Source organism: Cyrtonyx montezumae, unplaced genomic scaffold, assembly GCF_038088225.1.
Source record: "Cyrtonyx montezumae isolate F1298 unplaced genomic scaffold, pur_monq_1.0 scaffold_7, whole genome shotgun sequence".
Lineage (NCBI taxonomy): Eukaryota > Metazoa > Chordata > Aves > Galliformes > Odontophoridae > Cyrtonyx > Cyrtonyx montezumae.
In genome coordinates, this window is record NW_027072078.1 from 27,256,332 (window position 1) to 27,271,363 (window position 15,032).

General features: G+C 38.4%; 1 protein-coding gene across 2 annotated transcripts in view; it reads right to left on the minus strand.

Annotated features, from left to right (window-relative positions):
* Positions 1–15,032, minus strand: part of ZNF148 (zinc finger protein 148) — a 35,304-nt gene that overhangs the window by 3,487 nt on the left and 16,785 nt on the right. The window contains exons 2-6 of one of the 2 annotated variants that reach the window (XM_065750556.1): positions 11,158–11,503; positions 9,802–9,927; positions 6,691–6,814; positions 5,921–6,004; positions 319–437 (exon numbers count right to left, since the gene is read on the minus strand). In XM_065750556.1, the coding sequence (XP_065606628.1) occupies positions 319–437; positions 5,921–6,004; positions 6,691–6,814; positions 9,802–9,927; positions 11,158–11,487 (783 nt within the window). In that variant the 5' untranslated portion in view covers positions 11,488–11,503. The remainder of the gene's footprint in view (positions 1–318; positions 438–5,920; positions 6,005–6,690; positions 6,815–9,801; positions 9,928–11,157; positions 11,504–15,032) is intronic. The other variant, XM_065750557.1, reaches the window with a different exon arrangement.

Consider the following 15,032-nt stretch of genomic DNA (forward strand, 5'->3'; position numbering starts at 1 on the left):
CAGAATATATACATTTTTAATTAGAGGAAAATAAATGCATTATCACTAAGAAACTAATTCTGACAGATGTACTTGACAGGCTATCCCGTTTTAGCGACTTCAAAAGAAGCATCAAACAACGCTGCATGTATTAATTAAGTCAACCTTGGACAGTTGCGACTGCTCCACCTAGGCACCAAGACAGATGACTGTAACTGAAAAAAAACATTATTTTTTATGCTACATGCACAGTATCTGGAGAAATCCCCACAATTACTACTTGGTCACTGGCAAGTAACTTATTTTTTAACCGTGAAAGATTGCACTGCATCTCCTTACCTGCAAACAATACTCGCACTGGTAAGGCTTCTCTCCACTGTGAGTTCTTTTGTGCCTTTCCATGTGATACTTCTGAATAAACCTCATACCACATTCATCACATCGAAATGGCTTCTCACCTGATAAAAAACAGGTAGCACCACTGATTAAAACAAACAAACAATGTTCTTCCACACAATTACCAGGACAAATATTACATTCTCTATTAGAAGTAATAAATTAGAGGACTTATTCTGTTGCTATTGTAAAACAGTATAGGGCTTGCTCACACCACAGTTCTCCCAGCAGTCAGTAGCTGATGCTTCAAAATTAATATAAACTTTTACAGTAAACAAAAAAAAATCCACCTTCAAAATTCTCTTCACCCTCTTTCTAATGTAGATGAAAACGTCTGTCTTAAAACAAGAAAGATAACCTTCCTAAATGTTGCCACAATCTCGGGGCAGAGGATTATATAAAAACACCTCAATTCTCTCACCAGCTCATTTAACTCAGTCCTATCCCTCCTAGAAGAGAACTATGCATTTTCAAGCTTTCAACCTTTTTGCAGGATACTTGGTATTTTCTTTGTTATGTTTTTTTTCCTTTCTCCTTATCTGTATGTGAAATAGAAATAACTATCTTGTTTCCAGGAATATGCAGATTATCTCTATTTTCCCGAGGTAGTTTCATTCTTCAAAACTGTTTTACTCAATTACATACTATACATTATGAGTCATTATTATATACAACATGACAACTAATCATTAGTAAAATTAATTTAATGTTGCTAAATTTTGCTTGGTTACTGTCTATTGTCTGTTTAGAACACAGAAATTTAGCCACATCCCTCTATAAATGGAAATACGGTAGATAAGACTACAGCTTAAAATAAGATGGCAGGATTTATAGAAACTAGAAAGGAAAACAGCTGCATCACCCACACATTTGCTCCATGTCAGATCATTACTGCCCCCAGTTTCAACCTTCTTAATTCTAAGCAACTTCTAAATCTTCTCTCTCCAGAAGCCTACCTCCAATTTCCAGTTATTAATTCTTACCTCTGTGTGGCTTCTCAACCAAACACTTTCCTGAATGAAACAATTCCAATTTATTCTCCGTTAAACCAAATTATCTCCCCACCCAAGATCTCTCAGTTACCACCCTTTTTTTTTTTCTACAGGCTCACAACCTAAGCATCTTCACTGTTCCTTCACATTCCTTAGACAGCAACTTTTACAATTCCCTGCTTATTAATAATCACCATAAAATTTTGATTTTTTTCAGCACTTATCACATATCCCTCACTGGAACTGTCTACAAGAAAATCCTCCTCTCTGGTGTACTCTTTTATTTTCAGACTCCACCTTCACTTTTCTTGTTCTGTTCTCCTTATCTGTTAGGTGTACCTACTACTGTGGTGTTTTTACGTGCACTGAGCCTGGTGAGGTTTTTTGCATCAATTTCAAATCCCTGCCTTCACTTTCAAAAAAGATGAGGCCTCACTGATCTCCTGTTACGCACACCAAACTCTTCAGTTCCCAAAGGTTACTAAACCCTTTTCCACACTGTTTTATTTCCTTATTCTCTACTATTCCAATTTGTGTTTCTTTTAAATCACCCTCTGAACAACTCTTGTTACGCTGTCTGAGAGTTACCTTTCAGTCTCTTAAACCTTCAGTGGTACACTTACCTTCAGCCTCACACTCATCTTGGAAGGGAGTGGTCCCAGAATCCTTAAATGTCTGCCTACTCAAACTCACTGGCAAAACACTACTAACAGCTCTGCTTCCTTTCCAAGGTTTAAAATGGGTTAAAAAGGGGTTTCAGATGTTTCCTTGTGAAGTATTCCCATACCAATGGCAAGGTGGTAGAAGCAAACCTCTGCCAGACCTTGTACTGCTGCAACACGGTTTCCAAATTCGTGGCGTGGGAAAGGAGCAGATTGTGAGAGTTATTTTGGAGACTTTGAGGGTACATCAAAAGGCATCAGCTGGCCACACCTCCATAAGAACAAAAATTTGGGGATGCTGCACAGAAAATAATACCTTCCAGTTGAATTCCAGAACAGCCTGGAAAGTAAAACTAAGAAACGCTTTGTGGAACTGATACCATACTTAATTCTTGCTTTAATCTTCGTAAGGAATAATATTAGAAAAAAAGATTAAAAATGAAGATATGCTTTCTTTTCCTAGCAGAAGCCTGAAACTTCAGACGCCTTCTGAAATGTGGTTCTGCTTTTAAAACAAGATAAATTGGAAATGGAGATCATTTTGGTAGCACAGGGAGCATCCAAAACTTATATTTCTGAAATCAGTATGTGATTGGGAAAGATTCAGACGTACAAAAACAGTTTTGTTTGTTGTTTTTTTGTTTTTCTTTAAATAAAAAGTCAAATTATATGCATTATTTACTAAAACAGTCTGTCTTTTGTGTCTACATTGGCAATGTGTTAAAACTGAGTGCCAGAGCTCAGATGATGAAGTGTGGCTCCGAATTCTGTACAAAGCCTCTAACAATAAGAGCAGCACATCTCCAGGACAGTTTAAAAGCCAAACAGGCAAAGCACAAACGATAAAAGTACAAAAGAAGGCAATAAAAAGCATCATGATGGCATAACAAGGCATTTGGATTATTAGCCCCAATGTTGCCTTTGTTTCTTTGTTTGTTTGTTTTTTTAATACAATCTCATCTTTTGTGATGAAAACGGATAGTAGGGTGGGTTACAGAATTATGAGACATGAATGCACAAGTAGATAAGGTATACAGAAATATTTTTAAGCAAAAATAAAGCAGACATTTGGGGAATAGAAAAAAAATCAAACAAAAAAACCACCCAAACAAATATTTAATACCTACACGAGCCCAGAAATCTCAAAAGATGAAAGAATTTGGGTACCAAGGACTGTTCCTTTTCTCATAACTGAAACAGCAATTTGCTGTATCACTAGTGACAAGGTTAGCAGCAGGGCTCTAGCACTGCTGCCCTCCTCTACATCCAATCGTCTCTAGGAAGTGGATTTTGTATTAATGTAATGTCTGCTTTTAGATGCAACTATTTAATTATTTACACAGAATAAGGTTGTTCATTGATTGCTTCCTACCTCCATCATAATGTTTCATTTGACTGAATTCAAATTACACTGGAACCAGCTGGAGCACCTGTAAATTCAGGCCTTGAAAGAGACATCAAATGGGCCTTCTAAGTGTAGCCACCATCTCTGATTATCTTAAAATAATAAACTTGTAAATTCGATAAATGCATTTTGGAAAAAAGTCTGTTCTTCATCAGTGTTTTGAACACAGTACAAAAACTGGTGCTGAAAAACAACCACTCATGGGAATAAAAATGCCAACTAAATAAATATATATATATATACAAAAGAACGTTTAAGGAAAATTTCTTAAAAGAGTATGAGTAGTACAAAGAGAGCTTTCCTTTCTTTCCATCAAAGCAAAAACACAGGCCCACCATTTGCCTTACTGTCAGATCAACTGACTGAAAATTCCCCTTTTCTGCTTTCCTGGGGGGGGTCAGTTATGCAGCTCTGCACAACACAGCAATGCCACACAAACAGCTATGGCCCACTCGTGAACATTGTCGTACAGGAGTGAAAACACAGATGGGGATGCAGAATGACAGTTAGCTGTACTTCCACTGGGCCAAGCCCTCAAACAGAGCACTGGGCAAATATTCATTAACTAAATGAAATTTAAAAATATATATATACCTTTTTTTTTTTTTCTTTTCTTTCACTGGGGAGAGAGGGGGTGATGGGAGAGGGAGGAGTTACTAAAAAAAAATCAGTGTTGTTGGTTTTATTTTTTTGTTTTGTTTTTTTTAAAGTCATAGAACATCCAGTAATGTACACTAAAAAACTGTCCACTGGAAACTAGCTCAATAAAATGAAAATTACACTCCTGAAATCTGGGTCTTAAGTGATTTCTCTTAAGCATTTACTGCTTGTCATCTAGGAAAACACCCACAATTCAACCATTCAGACACAAACATCATTTTTAATTTTCCCAAACCTCAGGATGCTGAGGAAAAGAGGAAAACAGTTATCAAAAGATTCTGATAACGATACAGTTAATTTGTTAAATGGCTGCTTTCTCTCCACTGAGCAAAAACTTGTGTAAGAGCTAGGAAAAAAACCACCAGCCCCACCACCACGCCCAACCCTCCCTCCAAAGCTTACAGTCAAGGCAGCACAACTGTCATTAGAGTTAGAAACTGAATTTCAAAAGATAATCAAATTCAGTTATAAACTATTTGCAATCAAGCGTTAATTAACTACGTAGCCCAGACTCACATTTTCAAAGCCACGTACAGGGAATCATCATCATGAAATAAAAATCTTCTGGAAAATGTGGGGAAAAAAAAACAAAACAACCCACCCTGCACTTAAAATTTTTCTCTTTTCTTTTGGGGTGGGAGATGAGCAGACAGACAAACGAGAATGAGTGAGCATTCCTTTCAAGAATATCTACACGAAGTGAAGGCAGCAATTCAGAGCCAGAGAAAGACTATGAACAGAACAAAGACACCGGACAGAAGAATGGAGGACTCTTCTGTGGCTGACTGGATGAAGGAAACCTACTTATTCTGGACTCAGGGCAACTTAGGATGCAAAAATCCTATAAACAACAGGGCATTTGTGCATGTAACTCCCTGTACACTGCTCTGAAAATTAATTTTGCAGAGTTTTTTCTCCCTCTCAACTCACACACATGCGCACACTGCACTGCGTGTTAGTAGCTCTCATATCCTCTTAAATGCTACAGCCAAGAAACACTGTGCACATTCACCAGCTCTGCTTTTCTGTAAAAGAGGCTGAGAAGTTGGCATCTAGTCCAAAGGGACCATATTACAAAATATTTAAAGAGGGATTGAAAGGCCATGCACCAAAATGCCAAAAACCCAACGAAGCCAAACCTGTTAAAGAATGTGGTTGGTTTTGTGCAGTGCAACAAAATAATAATAATTAAAAAAAAAAAAGTGTATAAACTGTAACTCTCTTTGGCTCAAAACTCTGGGCCTTGTTTGACCTACATTGTGTATTTTTAAACTAAGGCTCTTATTTTTAGAACAGTTCTGAATTAAACCTTTCAAAAAAGGGGGAAAAAAAAAAAGGAAAAGGAAAAAGTAAAGCTTACTCTAGTACCTTTGGGGTTAGGCATTTTGGCCATTTTAGTCCTGGCACTTATCCACTGAATTCCAAAAGAAATTTAAATTAAAAAATAAAAATTAAGAACAAAAAAATCTACCGACACGTGATTTGGAAGTCCCCGTTGTTCAAATTAACTTGATATCAACAAAAGATACAACTGCTTACCAAACCTTGACTTTTATGAACGCACAAATTTCAAGATGTATCACTCCGGGAGTATTTATAGACTTTCAAAATTGCTTAATAGAGTTTACACTCACTTTACAGCCAAAGAAAAGTGAAGCAAGTCAAAAGCACAAAGCTAATTTATTTTCTAAAGTTTTATAACATTTGCTAAGTCAAACCAAACTACAACAGGGTTTTACGCTGCCTATTTCTTACGAGAAACCTTGCCTGAGTGGGGAAACAGTTTTTAAGCACGCCAGTAAAGATACTCAAGGCACTATACTCACCAGTATGAATCTTCTCATGCCTCTGTAGCAGGTACTTCTGTATGAAACGCATGTCGCACTGACTGCACTGAAATGGTTTTTCACCTTGAACAATATAATTCCACATCCATAAGTTAATAACTACACACTGTTGTTTCTGATAACTACTTTTGAGGAATATTAAAATCTCTAATAAAAAAAAAAAAAAAAAAAAGAAGACCAGCATCTGAGCGAATTCCAAAAATACTCTAGTACCAAAAAACATTAGCCTTACTACATATGTGAACTCCAGAATTCTTTCCATGATCCTAAGAATCACATTAAGTCTAGCATGGAAGAGTGATGTGAAATGGCTTTAATTTCCTCATGAACAAGATCAATCACGATGCTGGCATAAGACTGCATTCAGGATACTGGCAAGCTATTATAATGGTAAGTACCTTTTTCACTTCTCCGAACCAGAGAGATACCTCATCAGGCAAATAAGCAGCCGGAACACATTTTACAAAGGGGTCAATTTTGGCACTTAGGCTACAAGTCAACCCATTACTTTCTGATAAAGAAAGAAAAGAAACCTTGTAAACAGTTAGGTCTTCAGTTTATTAAACATCTGTTGATTTCTTTTTTTTTTCCCCTGGTACTCTTTTGACACTTTGGTGCATGGGATCTCTAAGCTTAGATGCCAAGTTAGCTACAGTCTTAAAAGTGAAATTCGCATAGAGCTGAAAACATTTTTAACATAAGTAAACAACTCTTTATATAGAAAAGACAAATTTGAAGTCAAGCAGTACCTGTATGAATGAAGACATGTCTCTGTAAATGGTAGTTGGTTCTAAAGGCAGCATTGCAATGCTCACAAACATGAGATTTGTGGGTTTTCAGACCAAGTGATCCATCCTCATTTATTGTAAGGATCTATTTTAAAAAGAGTAAAATTTGTTCTCACACTACCCTCTAAAGTTGTCTTATTAACTACAAAAAAAAAAAAAAAAACATTATTTTTTTTTGATGCAGAAAATGTTGATTGTTCAGGTAAAACAATACTAATTTCTATAAAGCTACGTGACAGGCTTTTAGCTTACATTTCCAATTGCAGTCCAATCCAGCTGGTGTCTCACAGAACGGAGGCAAAAGCAGCTCATGGAAAATCAGCTTAGAGTTTCCCTATTCACAGCCGAATGATTTTAGATGCTACTGTTTACTTTGCCCGTCTGTTGGAATGGATGCAAAGTAACCAAACCACCTCTGGGCACTGAACCACGGATAATCATGTTTTAAAGCAAAAATTTATATTCTTTTTTCCAATCACGATTGCAATTTGCTAAGAGACATAGAAAATACGTAGGATAGACATACAAATTATCTACATCTGCATAACAACAGAGATCTCAGAGACAACATTGTATTTTAAAAACCAAAACCCCAAAGCCAAACAGCCAAGGCAATAGTATTTATCCTTCTGCCAAGTTTTTCACTCAGTAAAATACGGCTCGCTCGATATACATGTTAGAATATCTCTTTGACAAATTCAACCTTCCACGCCCAATTGCTTTGGTGTCAAAGCAGCTATTTTCATTTAAGGTTGGAAAAATGAAGTGGAAAAAAAATTTACACCGCATCTATCTCATTCAATAAAGCTCGTTATAGGTTTTCTCTAATTTGTCAGATAGGAAAAACAAAAACAAAAAAAACCCCACACCCAAAGCCTCTACTATCTCTGGCAAGAGCGTAAGAAAACCAGTAAATACATTACGTTTCCAAAAGGCTTACTTAACTGGAAATAGAACTATAAAGAAGCACTTAAGAAACCTTCAATAGAAGAGTTTAGTCCCTTGTTACTAAAAAATAAAGTAAAAGTCTGCTGGGGAAATACATCTCCATTTTGATTAGTTACGACATTTAAGGTTTTATGATAATGGTAATGATGAGAAAGGGAGTCAGAGTAAATGAAATAATCTCTCTGCCACAGTAGCAAACACTGTAGGTTCTACTTAAAACAATTTTTAGTTTTGCTACGTCTGAATTCAGCATAAGGGAAAGTCTCAGCTAACAAATCCTTGTGCATTCACTCTGAAGGACAAGCACATTCATACGTTTGTAGGAGTGGCATGTTACAGCTCCATAAGCCTCTGATACAGACAGTTACAAAAATTCTGTTCTGTAACAGCTCTCACCTAATGAAAGACTGACTGATTAAATCAAAATAAACTTAAATACCTCTTATGATTTCTTGTCACATACTGAAATACTTTAAATAATCATGCAGAAAGTACACTTAATTTCACAATTACTCTAACCCTAGGCTTTTCTACTGCATCCATTCATTGCACATCTCTTAAGAACATTAACTTTGTCAGTGCAGTTTTTATAATAAAAGTAACAAAAAATGTGTAAAAGTCTGTGTGCGCGTGTACGTGCATAAGTGTGCATGCATGTGTGTGTGTGTGTGTGTGTACGTGTGTGTGTGTGGAAGGGGAACAAGAAGACAGGATTCATAAAAGTAATTGACTTTTTATGCATATGATGACTAAATCATTGATATAGAATTGTAAATGTTTCCACATATTAATTGACTTCCATTTGTCAAAGTCCCAGCTGCTGCTTGGATAGAAAAATCAGCCCATTAGTCTGGGAATGCTAACTGCAGCTGGAGTAGACTCACACCTACTTCAGTCCTTTAGCTTCTTTCTGCCATTCTACTCTGACAAGCTTAAGGAAAAAAAAAAAAAGAAAATGGGAAGAGAGACTGAAAAAAAAAACCCCTCCTTTAACGATTCTCCTGATCATTTTTCAATCTTTTGTTATCTCAGAAGAATGACACTGACAGATTGGAAGATAAAAAGGAAGCATGCAAGTACGTGCCTGTAGAAAGAGGGACACATGCCTCTTCTACCTTGCAGTGTTTCCATGGAAGTGATCTGCGGAGGGTATTCAACCTAGCTCTCCTTTTTCTATCAAAGGGACAAATGTCTTGGTGCAAAGGATTTGGAACTTGCTTCCACACCCAATCTGAAACAATCTGTCAACTTTACAAGAATACTACAAATGTCACCAAATTCAGAGGTGCATTCAAGAGGACTCCAGGGTCCCCAACAGGAATTTTTGGCATTTTTCTTGGTGTTCTATGGGTACACAGCCTAGGCTGATTTCAGAGTAGGCTTATTCAATGCTTATGTGTAACCTCACTTTTGCCTATCAGAGCATCCAGCATACACTCTATTTTAAATGTGAAGACTGATTTGGAGAGTTACTAGAAGGTCTAAAGCTGCTTCCTCATGAGGTGAAATGATTCTGCTTTTATCTGCAGCGGGTCTCCGACGAAAACCTACGTTTTCAGACATATAGGGACACATACTCTTCATGAATGGATCTACAAAACAATTTTTGAAGCAACAAACCAGCAGATCTCATAAGAATATTTTGATATAAATAAATACATACATGAAGATGATAATGACCACAGAAATATTCCCTACCAGTGGATTATTTTTTGTATATTAGTCAACTTTTTAGAGTTTTCCAAACTACCCTTTTAGATTTCTTTTTAAAAACTTTTCACTATGCATAAAGCATATGAAATTATCAGGCTCACAGAAATGCACAACTATTATTAGACTGATACAAATCTACTGACTCGTAGTTTTAAAAAAAGTATTTGGAGAGAACTCCCTGGAGAGACAGATGTTAAAATACGTCAAGGGTTCACATTGCTAAAAAGAGTTCAAAGAAAAACACTGTTATATCAGGTTTTGTTTGGGGTCTCTAGTAAACTTCAGACCTGCATCTTTACTGAGCAAACAAACAATTTCCAGCCTAACTACTTCAAATGCTAATGAAATTAGTCATAGTAAACCAAATCTTCAGGTTCTTTTAATCTTGGTTTTGCCAAATCAATGTCTTACTTTTGCTGGTGAACGCTGTTTTCTTTTCTTCTTTTTCTGCAAATCTACTGGCTCTCGTATTTGTTTTTTGTCTCGTTTCTGTTGTTCAGATGCATCAGTAAAGGTAATTTCTTGCTTTACACTGATCTGTTAAGATACCAAGTGCCAGTTTCAGGTAAGGTTCTCACTACAGAAAAGCAATTTTTCAATTTTAGAAGATGACAGACTGCTGAAACAGAAAACCTTTTTCTAAAGGGAATTATCTCGTGGCTTCATTCTTTCAGAAATTTAAGTGAAAGGAATAAGTATCTAAGTAAAAAGGGCATAGTTAATTTTTACAGTGACATTTTGATGTATCCTTTCATTCATCTCCCAAAGTCTTTTTTCCTTCTGATCTGTGGCGATTTTGAGATCAATCTTTATATTAAAATCACTTCCATCTGTAAAACCATTCAGCTTTTCACACCTATTTTACTTTAGTCTGCGTATTGTCAATGCAAGATTTAACTGAATAGTTTATTATATATTTAAGCCAGAAATATTTTTGAAGAAAACAAAAATATCTCTAACGACGGGTTTGATGTTGTTTTTTGTTTTTATCCAAAAAGTATTTCTCAATCTAAGGTAAACATCAATGAAGAGCAAGATACTCTTACATTTTTCTAACAGCTGAGCTGCCTGATCTCCAGCTAACAGAGTAGTGTTTTAACAAGGCTACCTTTCTAAGGATTATTCTTCGTATATAAGGCTATCTACTCGTAAGGTCCTTGCAATTATGTTTGACGGGTACCAGTGATGATGTGCTGCTTTACAGACAGACGCTCTGTTTTCAAAAGGAAGTCATCTGTATTCGCTCTGGGAAAGATGAGGTACGGCTTCTGTTAGATCTCGAGGAGGGGCATATTTATGGTCATGTATGAAGTGTCACAGTCCAACTTGCAGTGTGAATGCAATTGCTAAGCGTCCACATACTCGGCAAACATATAAGAAAATGCTTCCTATATCAAAAGAAACTGAGCAGTACTACCAACAGCATAAGCAGTATGCACCTTTTCGTAATGCTATTTATTCTGGTTTATAGTTACCCTGGAACATTAAATATATTTAAAGAGCACATTTTAACCCATTAATGCTATGGTAATGGCCTGATTATAAAATATTTATAAAACAGATACTTGAAGATTATACTTAATTGAAAAAATGTGTCCACAGACAGAGGCAAACAACATTTTTGTAAGTAGCATCTATTCATAAATATTTTGATAATCAAAATCCAAACAAGCAATTAACAGCTTATAGATTCTTGCCAGAGTAGATAAGACTACCAGATCAAATTCCCTAGTAAATTCTCCAATATTTCACAAATAAATTGCTTACAGGGACATTAACAGCATACTGCAGCCCTTGAGGAAGTCTATCTTGCGTATCCATGTCATCATCATTTTTTACCGTCTCCTCATGGACCATGAGTTCATCATGTGAAATCATCTCTTGCTGTCGAAGTTCACTTTCCTGTAACACTTCGTCTGGTGCAAGAATTTCCTGGTGCGCCATAGTCCGCTCCTGAAGCACCGCCTCTTGCCGTTCTCCCGACACTCCGGACTGGTCAGATACTGCACCCATCCCTACCATAGCCCTGGATGACTGCATCTGGTCTATGCCACCACATTTAAGAAATAATCCTCCCAGCTTGTCTTCAATGTTCATTCTTAAGTGCAATAACCTACAAAGAAAGTTTTAACAGTAAACATCTACAATTGGTGTTCTCGCTGAAAGATTTTACTTAAAAAACATTTTACAAGAACTCGGTCAGTACTCAATAGCATGCACTCCACTCCTAAGATCAATCAGTACCCAAACAGAAGTGAAAAATTGGTCACTTTGGTTCAACACTTAATATTCTCCTTTAGCACGCATGCTTGTGGACACAAATGAACACTTATGAACAAAGGGTTTATAACACAGCGCCTTTCAATTGCTGGCAAAACAGGGTGATTAAATGAGAGCTAATTCCTCCTCCTTATTCCTTAGAAATCTGTTTTTTGATTTCTTGATTCCCTCCCCCACCCCCACACCCATTTTTACTCCATTTCAGTTGTCTGAGAAATGCCATTGTCAGGTAGGTCCCATTCTCCCTATTTCCTTAAGTGCTTTTTCACCACCACTACCCCAAACCATACTACAGAAGCTGGAACATCTTAACGACCCCAAATGAGAGGAAAAGGCAACTTTCTGCTCAACATGTATGCCATAGAAGGACTACAGAGAAGCAGAGTTTGTTTATGAAAAGGACATTCATTTCCACACCCGCTAAGCTGGCGCGTCAGTCAGGAAACATTTATTCCAGTCGGGAATAGCAATACCATTACACTGATTCATGATACACAGGGATACAGGACTCCAGCAAGTGTCATGGCTTCAAAAAGCTAACAGCTTTGAATTCTGCCCCCTGAGCATGCAGCACAGTGAAATGCCCCACTCCCATCCCTGCTTCCCTACACTTCCCTCCACACAGCTCTAGTCAACAGCTTGTAACCAAAGCCATCACGTCTCCCTGAAGTTGCCCAAGCCATCACCCTGCAAAGCCACATACCCATACCCACTGCCAGCTAGCAGCCTGCCAGCCTGCTAAATCACTGCATCAAACAAAGGCACCACATATTTAAATTCCTCTCTTTGGTGTGGTCATTTTCCAAGCCATTTTCTTCATCAGGAATATCTTCTGGAAATTCTCAACGCCTTTGCAAAGCTGTGTTCATACCAAACTACAGTGTGTTCACAGTAAGTAGCAGTCTTTCTTCATTCAGGTGAGATCCTACAGTACTTGGTGGGAACACACGCCACAGGCAGAACCAGCTGAATAAAGACTAGGAAGTTCTGCTAGATTATAGTTTGCTTCAATAACTATTATCTGTCAAACTATTTCCATTCTTCCGAAAGTAAAATTCACTCCGTTTTTTAGGAAAAGAAAAAAAAAAAGAAAAAAACCACCATTCTAACATCTTCTAGTAGCAACTTATCATCTAACACAGAAGTGGAATAGCATTTGTCTCTATTCCCTGTGACAAGAGGTTCTAAATTTCTGTCTATCAGCAAGAGGCTGACAATCAGGATGTCCCATCTTCTCCGAGTCCCAAGCATTTAAAAGGCATGTCAAGAAAAGCAGCTTTTCAGGCAATTAGAGATCTTTCTAGTATGCATTACTTTGCTGAAAGCCAGGAGAATACAGACACCAAGCTACACCCATTTAAATATGACAACACCATCAACAATTCTAATGATCTCCCTTCTTACACACACACACACACAAAAAAAAAAAACATTTTAGGGACCAAAAAAAAAAAAAAAAACAGCTTTTTGTGACAGAAGTAGAAGAGAATTAAGAATACTTTTGCTTTAAGTTTGTCCATTTTTCTTCATTTTAACACAATTTGTCCATTTTTCTTCATTTTAACACAAGGAAGCTTGATGTCTTTGAAATCTTACTCTTGGTTTTTCCAGCATCTTGAAATACAGACAACAATTCCTTAATGCCTTAAGTGAGCTCAGGTAGCACTAGGTGACAAGCTTACTTCCAGTTAATCTACTTTATAGTCAGAGAATGAGATTTCACACCTCCAAGAGAAAACGCATGCCTGGTATGAGACCAGACCCCCTAGAGACATGATATAATCCATGAAGTATTTTGGGGAGGTAACTGGGAAATCATATTGATAGTTTCTCAGCTGTAACACGACCAAAAAACCTGGCACAGCACAAAAAGCTGGGATTTTTCCCCAAGAACTCAGGTTTTCCAGAGAGATCCTGCAACAGTAGACCTCAGCGATCCTAAAAGAGGTTGAATTTATCATCTTACCAGTGTGGTGGATCCTGTTTTAAGTAAGAAACGTGAGAAGGAAGAGAAGTCCTGGCCAATCTGTCCCCCACTGAATCATTATCTGATAAAGCCCTCGCGAGAGGCTGACGTGGAGTAGGCGTTGCCAGGGCAACGGCGGGGGATTTAAAACGGTCAGAACCCAGAAGTACCACTCAGTCCTCGTGATCAACTGCTTTGAAGTCGGCACAGCCGGAGCTGCAGTGGCTGACTGAGGTACAGGGCGGGTTTTCGGGAGGTTCCAGTCTCTCGGGAACCGAGTGAGAGCAGGCAGTCCCAACGGCTGTTCTCGCGAGAGGTTAACGAAGCGTTAACGAGGCGTAGGCGTTGCCAGGGTTTCAGCCTTCGCCCTCAGCTGAATAGGGCTCAGGGAGGGCAGCGAAGTATCACATTACAATTCATATCTATATATATATAATTATAAACTTTTATTTATTTATTTACTTTCAATTTTTCATTTATTTGTTTTTATTTTTTTTGTGCCATGGTCTCTACTAGACAGAGGGCTTGCCTTAAAAAGGCTGTGGCGACCCAGACAGAAAGTCTGCCTAGAAGCGTGGCTACACAGGTCTCCAGTTGCAAGGAGTGCCAGAGCCTGCTACTACTAGATGAGAGTGCTAAGCAGTTCTCCTGCACAAGGTGTGAGCAGGTGGAAGATCTGCTTAGCATGGTGGTTGAATTGAAAGAGGAGGTTGAAAGACTGAGGGCCATCAGGGACTGTGAGCAGGAGATTGACTGGTGGAGTAACTCCCTAGAGTGCCAGAGAGAAAGGCACCGGGGAGATCCCCCGCAGTTGGTGGTGGACTCCCTGACCTGTCCCCGTAGGGCAGAAGGGGGATATCTGAGGGATAGGGAGGGCTGGCAGAGAGTCCCTGGCTCGGTACCCTGCTCAGTACCGTGGGCAATCTCCCCCTCTGCCTCCCCAGTGTCCCCAGATAGCCCTAAGCAATAGATTTGCAGCATTGGAAGTTGAAGAGGTGATAAGGGGTGAAGTGCAGGAAGATTCCCGCAGGAGGTCACCAATGGCAAGGCAGTCAACTCCATGCATTGAGACTGCTGCTACTAAGAAAGAAAGGAAGGTGATCGTAGTGGGTTGCTCCCTTCTAAAGGGAACTGAGGGCCCCATTTGCAGACCAGACCCAAACCGCAGGGAAGTGTGCTGTCTCCCTGGGGTTCGGATCAGGGACATTACTAGAAGACTCCCAGACTTGATACGCCCCGCCGACTACTACCCATTACTCATAGTTCAGGCAGACTGCAATGAAATATCTCAGAGAAGTCTGCGAACTATGAAAAGAAATTTCAGGGGATTAGGGCGATTAGTTCAAGGGGTGGGAGCACAAGTGGTGTTTGCTTTCATACCTTCTGGGGCAGTGAA